Raw genomic sequence first — 16,560 nt, forward strand, 5'->3', positions numbered from 1 at the left:
CCCCCTTGCTCATGCTTACCTGTGAAGCCGGCTCGGCAAAGGCAGCGGAAGCCGCCACCGGGGTCCTGCAGGCAGTCCCGGGTGTGTGCTGCATGGCAGGCGCCCGGACGACACTCATTGATGTCTGCCTCACAGCGCAGGCCAGTGTATCCTGGGGGGCAGGTACAGCGAAAGCCGCCCACTAGGTCCACACAGGTACCATTGTGCAAGCACCGGGGGCCTGGGTCCAGCGGGGGGCCGGGGCCACAGTCGTCCTCATTAATCTCACAGAGCACCCCTGGGGGAAGAATAGGGGCTGTCAAGCATGAACAGAGGCCCAGCCTCCCAGCCTCTCCCCCAACCCTGGCCATGGCGTACCCAGTGTCCCAGGGGGACAGGAGCAGAGATATCGGGCCACTAGGTCAATGCAGAAGCCTCCATTCTGGCAGGGCTGGGAGGCACACTCATCCACGTCATCCTCACAGTTGTCACCAGCGTAGCCAGGCCGACACTGTGGTGGGGGTGAGACAGGGACCCGCTCAGCCCCGAGGGACACAGACACTCCCCTTGAAGACACAGAAAATCCCAGCACAAAAGGACACAATCATTCAATACACAGACACATGCCCCCAGTGTGTGGAAACCACACCCAGACAGAGACCACAGACATACCCAGTGCAGAGAAACACACATACTCACGGGAGAAGCACCCCAGTGCCCAGATATACCCAAGACATACAACCAGAGATGCACACTCAGACACCTGTACGTGCACTCATGCCCAAAGAGACACCATGCACAGAGACACATAGACAGGTCCAGGAGCCAACCAAAGATAGACACACACCCAGACAGACAGAAGACCCTCAGATCTACCCAGACTGACACCCACAAAGATTATGCTCAGTCACAAAAGCAAAAACCCATAATACCTGCCCAGAGAGACACACCCACACGAGGCTACAGACACACCTACTTGTGTCTAGTTCCCCTCCCCCCTCCTCTGGCGCCCCTTACCTCGCACACATAACCCCCCATGTAGCCTCGGCAAGTGCCCCCATGCTGACAGGTCTGGGCCAAGCAGGGGTCCACCTCCTGCTCACAGTGGCTGCCTGTGCGGCCCTCTGGGCACACGCAGTAGTAGGAGCTCTCCTTGTCCACACACTGCCCACCAGCCTGACACAGCTGCTCCAGCCGCACCCCTGCACAGAGAGGGGCGTCAGACACACAGTTCGCGCTCCCTGCCCTCAGCACACACAGCACCACCCACCATCCCTGCTACCGCCAGTCCCAGGGTCCTACCGCACTCCAGCAGCTTGCCGTGCGGTCCTCCAAACCGCACAGTCCTAGTCACGGACACACACACTGGCGCGGCTCACGCAGACTCCGCCACACACACCATTTCAGACATCATCCCAGTTGTCTGGCCATCTGTCATACAGCCACACACACTCAGCCACACACCCCATCACGCCCACAGGCTGTCACACCCTCACTGGGCTCACGCAGGCAGTAAGTATACTCGCAGGCACACACAGCGGCAACACGCTCGCCCTCACCGATCTGAGCTGCCGCCTCTCTGCAGGGCAGGTTTTGGTTGTCGCAGAAGGTGCCGCTCCACCCCGGAGGACAAAGGCAGTAGAAAGTGGCCCCTGTCCGGGCACAGCGACCCCCGTTCCGACAGGGCTCAAGGCTACACCAGTCTACCAGTGTCTGGAGGGGAAGCCCACGGCATCAGCGCCCAGGGACGCCCAGAAATCGCTTCCCAGATTCTCCTCCAGGGTCCCAGCCAGGCCCCTCACCACGACCCCCAAACGAACGCCGCCCTAGGACCCAGGGAGGATTCCCCCGCCCCCGCCCCAGACCCAGCAGGCCCCTCTCCCAGACTCCTCCCCGCTAAACCCACCTCCAGTGACCCCACCCACCTGACACTGAGTGCCAGTGAAGCCCTCAGGACAGGCGCAGCTGAAGCCAGGGTAGGTAGCGGTGCAGACCGCGCCGTGCAGACAGGGCCGGGAGTGGCAGGGGTTGGCTTCGTGCTGGCAGTGCGCTCCAGTGTAGCCAGGAAGGCACAGGCAGCTGAACGAGTTCACGCCGTCCAGGCAGGTCCCACCATGGAAGCAGGAGCTGGAGGGGAGGGAGGGTGAGTCAGGCCCCGCCCCCTCCCCGCCCCGCCCTTCACCCTGGGCGGGGGGCCTACTCTCCGCCCGCGGGCCCCCACCAACTGCCAGGAGAGGCTGCAGCCCCGTCCAGTCCCTTAGCCCCCTTTACCAGGTACTTCAGCAGGAAAGCGGGAACCACGTGGAGGCCCCCGCTGTGCCCTGGTCTCACCCCTGAGGGCCCAGAATCTCTAAGATGACCCTGCCCCTTCACACACAGTGTCGCGTCAGGTGTCAGAGCCCTGAGGTGGGGGCCAAGCTGAGGACCCGCCCGTCTCATCCCCACTCGTCCTCAGGTCCCGTGTCCCACCCAATGCCAGGATCCCTGAGCCCCCAGGAGAGGGTCCATCCACCTGGGGCTGCAGTCGGGTAGGTCCTGCTCACAGCGGAAGCCTCCATAGCCTGGGGGGCAGGTGCAGGTGAAGGAGGCCACGTGGTCGGTGCAGGTGCCCGGGCCGCAGGGGCTGCTCAGACACTCATCCACGTCGTGGGCACAACGGGGGCCGGCAAAGCCCGGGAGGCAGGAGCAGGAAAAGGAGCCGACACTGTCCTGACAGGAGCCACCATTCAGGCAGGGGTCTGTGGTCAGAAGGGGATCGGTCTGGTCACTTGCCTAGCCTCCGCCGCCCTTACTGACCGTGCCAGGCCTCGCACGTCGGGGACCTGGGAGTGCACCCGGCCGGACTGGGAAGGGCACACTTGGTCCGTGGGATCGAATCGTCCCTTCTGTTGCCTCATCCCCTCCCTTATCTGGAAATCTCACCTATACAGGCGGGAAAGAAGCTGGCAGAGCCAAGCTCCCTTGGAGGTACCGAGCACATACTGTCAGCTGTGTCCCTTGACCCAGCACGGGAGGCCTCCTCCAGGCCTGTGCCGGCCAGTAGCCTGGCCACTGGCCCCATGAGGCTACTGAGTCCTTGGCATTGGCTAGTCCAATTTGAGATGTGCCGTAAGTGTGAAATAGACACTGGATTTCGGAGTCTGAAGACTTAGTATGAAAGAAAAAAGTATGTAAAATAAAGAACGTAAAATGTCTCGATTTTTTATTGATTACATGTTGAAATTATTTTTATATATTAGGGTAAATCAAATATATTATTAAATATAATGTATCTTTCTTGTTCTTTTTTTAACTTTTTTTTAAACACAAGGACTAGAAAAATTTCCATTGCCTATGTGGCTTGCGGTATTGTCTCTTAGACAGCGCTCCTGGAGAAATGCTACGGGCCTGTTATCTCGTGCCTTACGCACAACCCCAACATGCTGGCCCCCAGAGACGGTATACGGGCTTCAGGGCAGACAGGCCGGTGCTCTGATCCCAGCTCATCCCTTGCCTGCCACGTGACCTCAGGCGGGTCACTTAACCTCTTTGGGTCTCAATTCCATGAGTAAAATGGGGAAAATAAGGGAACTAAGAAGAGGAAACGAAAGCCCATTGCCCGGCACACAGTAGAGGCTTAATAAACATGTTTTCTAGGACAGCACCCCCCAAAAGTTCCCCTGAACTCACTGGGGTCACAGTCATCGATGTCATAGTCACAGGAAGAGCCACTGTACCCTCCGTGGCAGGTACAACTAAAACTCCCCGCCAGGTTGGTGCAGGTGCCATGCGGGCCGCAGGGTGAGAGGCCGGCACACTCGTCTACATCCTGCTGACACCGAGGGCCTGGGGGAGATAAGGTGAGATCTAGGGTCAGAGGGTACGCAGCAGTGTCTGAGGGCACCTGTCATTCATGAAGAACCGGACGGCTGAGATAGGTGCAGGCAAGAACAGGCTACGCGGGAGGGGGCGGGGCGGGGGTGGAAGCTGGTATAAGACGGATAAATGGTAATGGGGAAAAAAGACAGTAAGAGAGAAACTATAAAAAAAAAAAAAGAACAAACTATGCTGTCATTTGTCCCCGGGCATTTTGTACATACTGTTCTAGAACTGCCAACTGCCTTCTTGCTTCAGTGGGTACTGAATGTATACTCTGAGCTTTGCTCCTCTGGGAGGCTGTCCCCAAACCCCAGCCCGAAACCCAGGTTCCCCAGCCACCTATCCCTTCCTCTTCTCTAGAAATGACCACAGGGCCTGTGAGTGTCTGTGTCCAGCTCTGTCCCTTCCAGAAGGAAGCTCCCGGAATAGACAGGGCCAGGGGTTAGTAGTCCCTTCTGGGTCCCCAGGGAGGAGAGGTGAAGGAGAGGGGGAGGAGGAGGCAGCTCACGTACCTTGCCAGCCAGGGGGGCAAGAGCAGACAGCCAGGTGGCCCGGAGCAGACTCACAGAGGCCCCCGTGCTCGCAGGGGTTGGGGGTGCAGGGGGACAGCAGCTCGCACTGACGGCCTGTGGTGGGCAGGCAGGGTGAGGCAGCCTTGAGAGACTCCTTGTCCCCATCTGCCCCCAGGGTCCCCGCCTGGGCACCCACCACCTCCCAAGCGAGTATCAAGGGGGAAGAGGGAAAATACACAAACGCGCACACACAGGAGGAAGAGGGTGGAGCAGAGGGAAGCAAGAAGGAAGAGGGAGACGGGGCGCCTGGGGAGGAGAGGCCGACATGCATACCCTGCACGCCGGCGGGGCAGGCGCAGTGGAAGGCCGCCCCGGAGCTGGTGCAGGTGCCACCGGCCCCACAGGGCTGAGACTCACAGGCATCTCGAGTGAGACTCTGGTTGCACTGGGGGCCGCTCCAGCCAGGATCACAGGCACAGCGGAACCTGAAGGGGGTGGCAGTCAGGGCCAGCACGCGGGCGGAGAGGCGAGGGACAAGGGGGCCGGTCAGGAGATGGGAAGAGCTCTCACCCTCCGGGAGCATCATGGCAGACACCGTGACTGCAGGGTTCCTGGGCACAGGGATGGCCTGGGGGGAGGCACAGTGGGGGCAGGGAACCAGGGGGGCAGAGGCAGCGGAAGCCGCCTTTTCCATCCACACAGGAGCCTCCCTCGCCGCACGGGCTGGACGCGCACTCGTTGATCTCCACGTTGCAAAGGGGCCCTGGGGAGCACACAGGCAACCTCACCCCGAGACAAGGACAACTGAGCCAGCAGGGAGGGACAACCTAACCCCACTCAGCGCAGCCCCGTCCTTGAGCAAGGCCACGCTCATTCTCCTAACACATCAGCTTTGGGGCAAGTTAGGACAGGCACCCCTCAAGCCAGGACTGCCTTGTCCCAGGTTGTCCTCACCCCCAAACTTACGTAGAGTCATTTTCATTTTCCCAAGAATTACCTTGGCCCCACTCAGAAATGCCCCCTTCTCATCGGAACCCCCTCACCTGCGTCCCCAGGTAAACTTGAACCAATACGGGGGCAACCTCACGTCCATGAGAGAGAGCACAAAGCATGGAAAATCTTGTTGGATGAGCGAGCGCAAAGAGAGGGGGGGAAACCCAGCCAAGAAAGATGGGCGATTTCACCCTCGCTCGCTAAAGATCCCCTTCCCACGGCAGCCGCTGGCCCACCTGTGAAGCCAGGCTGGCAGACACAGTCGTAGCGATTGATACCGTCCCGGCAGATTCCAAAGGTGCAGGGGTTGCTGGCACAATCGTCGATGTTCACCTCACAGTTCACACCTGTAGAAAGAAAACACGGCAGGGGTGCTCATCGCAGTGCCCCGCCAAGGGGGCCGTTCCCGAACTCCTTGAACCCCTCCAGATGCACTGTCCTGCCCCAGCGCAGCGCTCGGTCCCACCTGTGGTGCCGGGAGGGCAGCGGCAGAGGTATTTGTCCACCAGGTCCAGGCATTTGCCCCCATGGCGGCAGGGCTGGCTTCGGCACTCGTCCACCTGGCTCTCACAGCGTGTGCCCGTGTAGCCCGGGGCACAGGCACAGGAGAAGCTGGCGATGCCGTCCACGCAGCGCCCGTGGTGGCACGGGTCCGGAGAGCAGTCATCCACGTTGAGCTCGCACAGCGTGCCCTCGAAGCCTGCAAGGCCAGAGTCAGGCTCCGCCCACCTGCCAGGGTCCTGCTCGCAGCTCCAGCCTCCAACCAGTCCTAGCACAGCTCTGCCTCAGGCCCTGCCCCTCCAGCCGGCACTAGGCGGCTCGGTTCAGGCCCCATCTCCAGCCGCCTCCACTGCATCCGGCTACAGGCTGCAGAATTTGCACCTGGCCAAGACTCTTCCACAGTTCAGTCCTACCTCTGGCTATGACCCTGCCTCCAATGCTGGCACTATCAGCCCTGTTCTTGCCATTCCTTCTGCCAACTGCAAATGGAGACACACAGGAAGTGCCTTGGGACAGTGGAGGAAAAGCCCCATCCAGTTACACAAGCCCAGTATCCTGCCAGAACCTTTGACCAACCCCTAGCTTTACTGCGTCTTAAATTCAAAATTGGCTCTGTCCCCTGGCTGTCACTGGCCCTGACTTGATGCAGCCCTGCCCCTAAGCTTTCTCCCAGGCTGTTAAGGGCCCTGTCCCCCGCGGGCCCCGCCTCCAGACCCTGGCCGGCCTCACCCTCCGCGCAGCGGCACTCGTAACCGTCAGGCTGGTCCACGCACTTGGCTCCGTTCCTGCAGGGTGTGCTCGCACACTCGTCCACGTCCAGCTGACACAGGGCCCCGCTGAAGCCTGGGGCGGGAGTGGGGTGAGCAGAGGCCCAGGCAGGGGCAGAGCAGTCACCCCGCGCGTGTCCTGTCTTGTTTGGGTGGGACGCCCATTTACTTAGTTTTACATTAATTTCAATGTTTTTCATAGCGTGGTTTCTACTGTAATAGTTTTCCACTAACACGGTCTCGCAGGCTCCCATCCTGGAGCTTTTGCCCCTTCAGGGACCTGTCTTTCTCAGGCTCCCTAGTCCAAGGCCCTCACCTGAGGGGCAGGTGCAGCTGAAGCCATTGACTCTGTCCTTGCAGATGCCGCCGTTGACACAAGGGCTGCTCTGACACTCGTCCATGTCCACCTCACAATAGGTGCCTGTGAAGCCTGGGGTCGGGGAGGGGGCGAAGGAGGGTGGTTAGGGTCCTGGGGGCTTCCCTCTGGCCTGAAGGGAGAGCAGGGGGAACATAGTTCCCCTGAGACTTGGCCTTGCCCCCAGCTCAACGCTAGATTTAATTTTTGTCCTCAGGCTGGACCCTCACCGAGATGTGGTCCCAACTAATCCAAGATTTAAGAGACTCCACATGGACTTGCCTTCAGACCTCCCTCTTCCCTCTCCAGGCCACAAACCGGCCCCGACCCCAGCTCCCAGCCCCAGGGCCCACCATAGCTTTGTGGCCACCCCAGCGAGACTGTCTGCAGGCTCCACCTAAACCTCCCTCCAGCCCCTGCCTCCAAACTGTCCACCCACCCCCCCCCCCCACCCCCCGCCGCCCCTGTGGGTCCTACAGCCCAGACTCCACTCTCAGCTGGAGGCTCTACTGATTCCATCTGACCACACCCCCAGCCCCTCACGAGATCCTACTCTGGCCCCACCTCCACTCATCCCAGGCTTCCCGGGCTCAGGGTCCCATCGGGAACTCGGATGCACCGCTCTCCCCTTCTGCAGGCTTACCTCGCCCCAGGCCAGCCTTGGGCCCAGCCCCTACCACACCCGCCACGCACCTCCCATGCAGATGCAGGTGAACTGGCCTATGCGGTCAAGGCACGTGGCGTGGTTGCGGCAGGGCCCCGACAGGCACTCGTTGACATCGGTCTCACAGCGCGGGCCAGTGTAGCCTCGGCCACACTGGCACAGGAATGAGCCCTGTGTGTTCACACACCTGCCCAGGTGCTCGCACGGGTTGGCGCCTGCGGGAACAGTCCCCGCCCGTGTGGGTACGGGTGGCTGAGGAGCAACCGAGCCCCTCCCCCCCAACTCAGACAATGCCCCTCACCAATGGAGCACTCGTCCACATCCTGGTCGCACGCGCCGCCGGTGAAGCCTGGGGGACAGGTGCAGATGGCCCGGCCGTTCACTGGGTTTGTGTCACAGATAGCATCCTCGTGGCAGGGGTTGCTGACACAGGCATCATCCAGATGACACAGAAGCCCTGGAAAGGGACAGGCAGGGAGGTCAAGGGCAGACCCTCCAGCTCTGCCCGAAGTCCCACAGCCTCACACAGCACTTTGTCTTCTGTTTTGATTAACCTGTGATGTATTTAAGTAGCTACTTTCTTGCTACTTTGTTTATTATGAAAATTCTCAAACATACAGAGAAGCTGATTTATATACCCACCACCCATTTTCAGCTATTATCAGGTTTACCCATCTTTTATCTGAACCATTTGAAGATGAGTTGGAAACATTCACAGGTTGTTTTTAAATCTGCTGACTTTCCCTGATGATAAAAGGGTCCTACCTCAAGCCTTTGCTTCTGCAGCATCCTCTGGCTGACATGCCCTTCCCTCCACTTTCCAGTGGCCCTTCCAAACACTTTCTCTGACATTCGTCACTTCCAAAGTCCCCCTCCCTTTCTTGCTCACAGTATCGCTCTCTGGGCCCATGCCTTCCGCCTCGCACTGTAGGCCGCCCCCTCCCGGGCCTCTCCCAGCTCGCTCTTCACCCCAAATCTGGCCCCCAGCATCATCATTCTAATACTCAAGTCAGACGCCATCCATGCCCCCACTCAAGAACCATCGATGGCTCCCTCGCAGCCTACCGGGGAAACAGCAACTCACCGGTCTTGCCCATGGGGCAGGCACAGTAGAAGGAGGCTACACGGTCATGGCAGGTGGCCCCATGGAAGCACACGGCTGTGGCACAGTCATCAATATTCTGACTGCAGCTCTCGCCAGTCCAGCCATTGACGCACACACAGCTGTGGCCACCCAGTGTGTTGAAGCAGGTGCCCCCATTGTGGCAAGCGTTGGGCTGCAGCTGACACTCGTCCACGTCCTCCGTGCAGAATTGGCCTGTGACACACAGATGCGCCAGTCCAGCCACCCGGACTGTGCGTCGCCACCCGAAGTCTGCCACCCAGCTCCCTTCAGCCCCGGTGCCCACCTGTCCACTCCGGGGGGCACTGGCAGTTGTAGGTGTTGACGCCATCCACACACGTCCCCCCATTTAGACATCGGTTCCCCGGACAGTCATCCACATTCACTTCGCAGTTCTGGCCCTCAAACCCTAGCATGGGGGGAGGGGGCAAGTGTTGGCACTGCTGGGCTGGCCTGCTGTCTCCCCATCCCTGCCGCCTCCCCCCAGCAGCTTCCTCACCAGGAAGGCAGGCACAGTCATAGGTGAGATCACCGTTCTGTCTGCAGGTGCCCCCGTTACGGCAGGGGGAGGGAGCACAGGGCACTGCAGGGCTCTCGCACAGTGGCCCCGTGTAGCCCGCGGGGCACTGGCAGCGGAAGGAGCCAGGCGTGTTGAAGCAGGTGCCACCGTGACGGCAGGGCCCACCCGCCCGGCACTCATCCACGTCACTTCGACAGTTGCGGCCCTGGTAGCCGGGTGGGCAGGAGCAGACATAGCGGCCATCGGGCCCCACGGAGCAGCGGCCCCCGTGGGCACAGGGGCTGCTGAGGCAGGGGTCTGGCAAGGAGCAGTCGGGGCCTGGAGGGACCAGGGGAGAGTGAGTGAGGTGGGCCACACCCTTGCCTGCCCCAGGGTCGCCTCCAGATCCTCCCTTACCTCGGAACCCACGGGGACAGCGGCAGTAGAACTGGGCGGCGCCCGCTACCACCGAGCTCTGGCAGACACCACGGCCAGCACAGGGGCCCGAATGGCAGGGGTCTTCCAGCTGGCACCGCTCACCCACCCAGCCTGGCGGGCACCTGTGGGCAGAGACAGCTCAGTGGGAGCAGGAGATACACAGAGAGACCCAAAAGACAGGCAAGAAGCACATGGGCAGACAGAGCAACAAACACACACTCATTCATTCATGCACCCAATATTCACTAAGCACCTACTCTGTTCTTAGCAATAGGAATACGGCAGCAAACACGATAAAAGTGGTCCTGCCCCCTTGAAGCCAGACGGGGCAAAGAAAACATAAACAAGTCACGAATTAATATACCACATGCTGGCAGGGGGTGGTGAGAGAGGCCTGCCGCGAATGTACAGAGTGGTGGCCCTAGAAATGTCCACATCCCAGAACCTGTGACTGACCTATTTGGAAAAAGAGTCTTTGCAGGTGTAACTAAGTGACAGATATCAAAATGAAATCATCCTGGATTTTCCAGGTGGCCCCTAAATCCAGTGATAATGTCCTTTCAGGAGAAAGGCAGAGGGGGATTGGGGAGAAAGAGGAGAAGGCCAAGCAGAGGCAGAGACTGGAGCGTTGTGCCCACAAGCCAAGGAAGCCTGGAGCTACCAGAGGGCGGACGGGGGGAGGGAAGGGCTCCCCCCTGAGCCAATGGAGAGTGTGTGGCTGCCAACACCTTGATTTCAGACTTCGGGCCCCCAGAACTATGAGAGTAAATTTCTGTTGTTTTAAACCATCCAGTTTTGGGTAATTTGTTACAGCAGCCACAGGAAGCACAAACTAAGACACAGTAAGAGGGATAGAATGATGGGGGAAGAGCGGCAAATATATTTTCACAGACTGAAGGGAGGGAGGGGGCCATAGGGCTCTGTGGGGAAGTGCTCCAGGTAAAGGGAACAGCAACTGCCACGTCTCAGGCTCCAGACGACAACCACCCAGGCACACACAGACCCCGAAATGTACATACACAAATACACGCATAGGGGACATACCAACTCCACATATTGGCCTGGCAAATACTCAGGCATCAACCCACCGGCTGAGTCACAAAGAGGGGCAACTTTCACGTGGACAGAGAACGACCCCACAAACCCTCTACTCCTTTTCTGGGAACACATACCCCTTCTGTCCACCATAGGGGAAAAGTAGACACTAAACTGATGCCCTCCTTTGACGGGGAGATCCTCCAGCCAGCAGCCCCCTCCCCAAGCCCACCAAAGCAAGCGGGATGGAGTGTGAGGGAAATACAACTGGGAGTGGGTGGTCTTAAGACTGGAAATGTCCTGCGCTGCCAGAGGCAGGGACCCAGAGAGGCAAGAGGGTCCAGACCCCACCCCTGACGCTGCCCACCCCTTCCGGTCGTCCCTCCCCGTGGCTTGTGCCAGTGCTTTGGCTAAACTCAAGCAGATGACTCAGGCCTTAGCGTCACCCACAAGATTCCCCCCACCCCGGCCCCCAGCAAAACAGGTCAGGGCAAGGCCGGGCAAGGGTGCAGACGGTATCCTGAGGGGGAGACCCAGCTTTCAGCCCCTCCCCAAAGGCCCCCAGGGCAAGGACGGCCACCACTACTGCGCGCCAGGAGGGGGCGCGCTGCAAGGGTAGCCTCGAACCCAACGCAAGGCAGGGAGCGGCCGCGCGACCAGCTCCCGGCGCCCCCGGCAAGTTCCCACGCTCTGTGCCCGCGCCCCTGCCGACCGGTCGGGCCGGTTCCAGCGTCCGCCCGCGCCCCGCCTCACGGCCTGGGTTTCGGGGGAGATCGACGGAGGGGAAAGCTGACTTGCGCGGGGGGCGGGGAGGCGAGGACTGGGAGACTGAGACACGGGCTAGAAAGCCTACTTTGGGGAGAAAACTTGGGGATCCATGGCGACAAATACGGGCGCCCTCGAAACGACACCACTATTTGGGGCCTTGAAGGAGATGGGGGGCGGGGTACGTAGGGAGTGGTTCCCACGGCCCAGCTCTGGGGACTGAGTCCGCTCCACTCCGGATGATCCAGGCTCCGGGAGGCCACGCGCGCCGGTGATTCACCTGTCGAGGGGCGGGGCAGCCCCGGGCGCATTCACCTGTCGGCAGAATTCCAGGCGCGGATCTCTACTGCGCAGGCGCCCGGCCCAGCGGCTCCGCCTCCCAGGTGAGTGGCTCCAGCTCAGGTCGCACTTTTCCCCAGTTCACCACTGCAGACTCCCAACCCGAGGAGACCGTGCAGCCAGTCTAAGCATCCCACCCAGGTGAGCCCAAGTGGGTCTCCACTCAAAATGCATGTGTAACTTCAAAGGGGCTCTCGTGGGTCTAAAGTCACATGTTGAATAAATGAATACATGAATAGATCAAGTCATTAATGGCTACTGAATGAAATGCTATTACTAATGACAATTATTAAAGGAACTAAGCATTTCCCCATAATCTTGAGAGGTTCCCCTTTATGGCACCTACTTCAGGCGTCCCTAATGTTATTATGTATCATAATGGTCCCTATTTGGCCTTCCTCACCAAAAGAGGATGGCAATGAAGATAAGGAAAACCAAGGAGATGAGCCCCAAGGTCAGCAGCCATATCAAGGTCAGTACCGCTGCAACTTGAATTACCAGTGCAGACCCCGAGAAAACCCTAAACCACAAGATGGCAAAGAGACAAAAGCAGTGGATCTACCGGCTGAGTATTCGTGAGAATTCCTCGCTCCAGAGGCTGAGCAGGGCGGTGCTGAGTAAATGTCGGCTTCTCATCTCTACCATCATCTGGTTTAGTCATCCAACAAGAGGAAATGAATATAAAATTCCAGCAATAAGAAATGAACAAAAGATTGGAGCTGAAGACTTAAAGCGCTTGCTTTGGCCCAATGATAATCCGGTGATAACTAGATATGCATTTTTTACCTAATGATATCTCGTTTTGGTAATGGCAAACATGTTTAAAAGCACATACACACACAGCTAATGGTCTGGCATCATGTGAGAAGAAGCCTTGGTTGGTTTATTGACTAGGTGATTTTTAAAAAAGAAAAAAAAAGCTTGGATTTCCTCAATACCCCTATAAAAGTTTTTAAATTGTTTCATATCTGGTCAAGTTGAGATGTTTTTTAAGACCCTCATTGTAAATTTGTAATAAAAGTTTACTACTTTATTTTTTTTAAAGTTGACAAACTGCAGGCACCTGTTAATAAAGGTCTTAAATAATTAAAAAATCCCACTTATTGAGCACTTGCTGCATGCCAAGCACTATGCTGAGTTCATCGTATGAAGGATTTATTTAAATCTGCGCAATCAACCTCGTAAAGAAGGGACTATTATTGCCCCCATTTTGCAGATGAAAAACTGAGGCTCAGAGAGCTCAGAGCACTTGTGCAAGGCAACCCAGTGTCCAGAATTTACGCTGAAATCCATCTTCCTCCACTCAGCTCCCTCCCAGCCTTTGCCCTGCTCCCGCCAGCCCTCTGTCTTTCCCAAGTTTCGTGGGCTCCTTCCTGGTCACAAGCCAGGGAGAAGCACCCCTATTTCACAGATGCAGTGAGGTTCAGAGAGAGAAAATGACTAACCCAGGGTCACAAAGCAATGAAGTGGCAGAGCGAGGCTGTATTACAGGCCTCCCGTGCCCCGACCCCAAAATTTTGAGACAGGGGAGGGTACGGATGGTGTACCCACAACTGCCAAGCCACTGCTATTGGCCCCTGAATGTTTGCTGATTAAACTATAACCACTGCTTCCATCAGGGGCTTTACATGTGACCTCAGGCAGCGGAGGATTCTGTGAAGATGGGGGTACTGGACTCATTTTCCAGACAAGGACACTCAGGCTTAAAGAGTCGAAGTCCCAGCCAGTCTGCATCGTGATGTGGGATCTGAACCCAGGCCAGGCAGACTTTCAGAGCCCATGCTCTTAACCCTGCCGATTCCAGGGGAATCAAGGAGTTGCCCCAGCCACACACATAGGAAGTCGTAGAGTCATCCATGGTACACACAGAGTCGGGGGGGTAAGCCAGACCGCCTCCCCACAGGGCCCACTGGTGGCTCAGAGCCAGGCACTCACAGGCAGGCAAACTCCCGGGAGGGCAGCTGGGTGCAGCGACCTCCATTGGAACATGGGCTTCCATCCAGGCAAGGGGGGGCTGTGTGGGGGTGAACGGAGGTGGGTGGGTCAGCCAGGTGCCCAGGAACCCCAGCTCAGAGTGACAGACACCCTCCTTCCCTCTCCCAGGCAACAGCTGCATGGAGCTGGGGGTGTCTCTGCGGGTACAGGGAGCCCCTCCATCTACGGTTCCCACGGCTCCCCACCCTGGCCCCAGCTGTTGGGCTGCAGCTGTCCCTGCCAGCTCTGGCCCTGGGAACCACAAGGCAGGGGCGGGCAGAAGGAGGCGCTGACTTGTGCCAGATGTGGGACTCGGAAGCTGCCAGAATGGGGGGTGCAGAGGCAGGAAGTGAGGGTGCTGAGTGTTAAAGGGAGGTCTGGGGCCTTGTGCCCAGATCCTGGGGTAATGGCGGGGACAGGAGCAGGGAGCTGCGGGGCTGTAGCTCTCCCGCCCAGGGATGTGGGGCATCTGCTCCAGCTGTGCAGCCCTGTGTGGCGGCGCTGGGGAGAGAGGCCAGGGCATGTATCCCAGGCGCAGCCAGCACTGGGTGTTGCAGGCACAGGGTGTGTGTTGCAGGGAGGGGCAGCTGGCCCCAGACATGTACTGCCCTGTCCAGCATCCCTATCCCTGAGGGCTGTGTCCCTCTGGGGTGTGGCACAGTGTAACTGTCCTGCCAGACAGGTCTGGGGGCATGGCTGGGCGTGGGCTAGTGGAGAACTGCGTGTGCTGGCCAGGCACGGGGCCACCATGTGTATGTGTGTCCCCGAGAGAGAGAAAGGTGAAGGGAGATGACAAACAGAGACAGATACAAAGAAGAAAAGTAGAAGCAGGTGGACCCAGAGAGAATGAGACAGAGAAGTACAGAGGCAGAGAGAGAAAAAGGGAGAGACAGGGAGCAACCGAAGGAGTTGAGCTGGGCCAGAGAATGGGCCCAGATGGTGCATGTCCCCTTCCTCAGAGGACAAGCAGGGACAGAGCACCGTCACCCAGATAGGGGCCTGTGGGTATTCGTGCACTCACTCTGGGAGCCACGTGACCCAGGCTGTGAGCTGTGCAAGCCACGTATGTGTACATGATGTACATGGGTGTGCATTCATGTGCCATGTGTGTGCAGGCTGGATCGGCTGTGTGTACATGTATGTGAACGGTGTCTTTGGGTGTCTGGGTGAGGGGCCTGTGTGTGCACAGATGTCTGTGTGTGGATTCGATGTGTGTGAGCTGGGCATGCCCGTGGATCTGTGTCTGTATGTATCTGAGTGTATGAAGGCAGCGGGTGCGAGGCCTTGGGCTGATGATGCATGCTTTGTGTGAACATGTGTGATTATATGTACACGTCAATGTGTGAGCTGTGTGTGCCAGGGTGCGTGTTGTATGAGCTACGGGGTGTCTGTGGGTGCACTCTGTTCTGTGCACATCACATCGACATCTCCATATGTGTGACCCAGACCTGTGTGTGCCTGCGAGTGTGTGACAGGCCATGTGGGAGCCCGCTGGCCACGAGGGGGTGGCTGCTCCTGCCTGGTCCTGCCCGGTGCGATGGGGCGGGGGTGGGGGGGGTGGTGAGCGTGGTTGAGGGAATTGGGGGATGGGATGGGGAGGCCAGTCCCTCCTTCACTTCCACCCCTCCTAGAACCCAGCCCCACAGCGGTGCCCCGGGACCCCCGGGCAGGGCTACTGAGCCCGTGTCCCTCCTCCGCTAGCCAGGATTCCTGTTGGGGGGGATGTGCCCCCACAACCCCTGCCCGGGCCCCGCCGCCCATCCCGCTTTGTCTGGCAAAGAAAGCGCGAGGCCGGCCGGGGGGAGGGGGTGTCTAGACGGCGCGGCCATTGTCCCGAGCGAGGGAGGGGAAAGCGTGGAGGGGGAGGGGCGGGGGGCCCCGGCCCACTGGGGAGGGGCTCGGGCTGCGGGATCCCGGCGTAGAAGGCCGAGAGGAGCACGTGGGCTCGCGTCCCCCGCCTCCCTTCCAAGGGCGGGGACCAGGTCTAGGAGCCGCCGGATCCTGGCGGCCACGGGAGGGAGCGGGACTGGGGTCTGGGGAAGGGGCGCAGGGCGCCGCTCCAGCTCCAGCTCCGGCACTAACTCCGGGTCTTGCAGCGCTCCGGCCTGGGAAGTTTTCTCCGAGTTCAGAGCTCCCAGAACTTCGCGCCCCCTCCCCGCCCCCCCCTGCCCCGCCAGGCCTGCGGGTTGTGGGTGGGTGGGGGGTGGGGCTTTTGTACGGGGTTTGGGGGGGGTCCCCGCCCTGGGGGCACTTGAGCTCCAATCGTGACCTTCCCAGGACTCCAAATGGGCGTGGGTTGAGAGCAAGCCCCAGATTCTTGATATCTCCCCCCCCCGCCCGCAAATTTTGAGTCCCTGATCCCTGTACCTCGAGCTACTAGTGCCGGGCTCCTGGATCTCTTCACTCCCGGCCCTGATCGCCCCTGGACTCCTGTGTCTTGGGCCTCTAGGGCCCTGTCCTCCCCATTCTGAGTCCCTGCCCCCGGGGACTGGCACGCAGTCCCGAGCTCCTGCGCCCCTGGCCCTGCTCCGGTCCTCGGCTCCTAGGGCCCCCTACCAGCATCAGACTCGGAGATCCTTGCACTTAGCTCTCCTCCCTTCCTGCCCCCCTACCATCCGTTCCACCCTCCAGGTCCCGGCCCCTCACCTGTAGCCCCGGGTCCCGCTAGCAGCAGAAATAGGAGGGGCGCCCGCACGGACGGCAGTGGAGGCAGCGGCGACATCAGGCCGCGACGGCGGCCCCGGGTCCCCGGCCCCAT

General features: G+C 59.4%; 1 protein-coding gene across 1 annotated transcript in view; it reads right to left on the reverse strand.

Annotated features, from left to right (window-relative positions):
* The window catches only part of NOTCH3 (notch receptor 3), a 30,286-nt gene extending 13,726 nt beyond the window's left edge, over positions 1-16,560 (reverse strand). The window contains exons 1-22 of the mRNA XM_054578664.1: positions 16,449-16,560; positions 13,764-13,842; positions 9,669-9,811; positions 9,252-9,590; positions 9,039-9,161; positions 8,714-8,947; positions 7,931-8,086; positions 7,659-7,844; positions 6,927-7,040; positions 6,573-6,686; positions 5,809-6,042; positions 5,579-5,689; positions 4,920-5,112; positions 4,683-4,834; positions 4,350-4,463; positions 3,649-3,804; positions 2,492-2,717; positions 1,905-2,106; positions 1,539-1,692; positions 997-1,181; positions 358-490; positions 20-277 (exon numbers count right to left, since the gene is read on the reverse strand). Coding sequence (XP_054434639.1) covers positions 20-277; positions 358-490; positions 997-1,181; positions 1,539-1,692; positions 1,905-2,106; positions 2,492-2,717; positions 3,649-3,804; positions 4,350-4,463; positions 4,683-4,834; positions 4,920-5,112; positions 5,579-5,689; positions 5,809-6,042; positions 6,573-6,686; positions 6,927-7,040; positions 7,659-7,844; positions 7,931-8,086; positions 8,714-8,947; positions 9,039-9,161; positions 9,252-9,590; positions 9,669-9,811; positions 13,764-13,842; positions 16,449-16,560 — 3,718 coding nt within the window. The remainder of the gene's footprint in view (positions 1-19; positions 278-357; positions 491-996; positions 1,182-1,538; positions 1,693-1,904; positions 2,107-2,491; positions 2,718-3,648; positions 3,805-4,349; positions 4,464-4,682; positions 4,835-4,919; positions 5,113-5,578; positions 5,690-5,808; positions 6,043-6,572; positions 6,687-6,926; positions 7,041-7,658; positions 7,845-7,930; positions 8,087-8,713; positions 8,948-9,038; positions 9,162-9,251; positions 9,591-9,668; positions 9,812-13,763; positions 13,843-16,448) is intronic.

The sequence above is a fragment of the Pteronotus mesoamericanus genome, unplaced genomic scaffold (genome assembly GCF_021234165.1).
Source record: "Pteronotus mesoamericanus isolate MK-2021 breed Mesoamerican mustached bat unplaced genomic scaffold, CSHL_Meso_final contig_502, whole genome shotgun sequence".
NCBI lineage: Eukaryota > Metazoa > Chordata > Mammalia > Chiroptera > Mormoopidae > Pteronotus > Pteronotus mesoamericanus.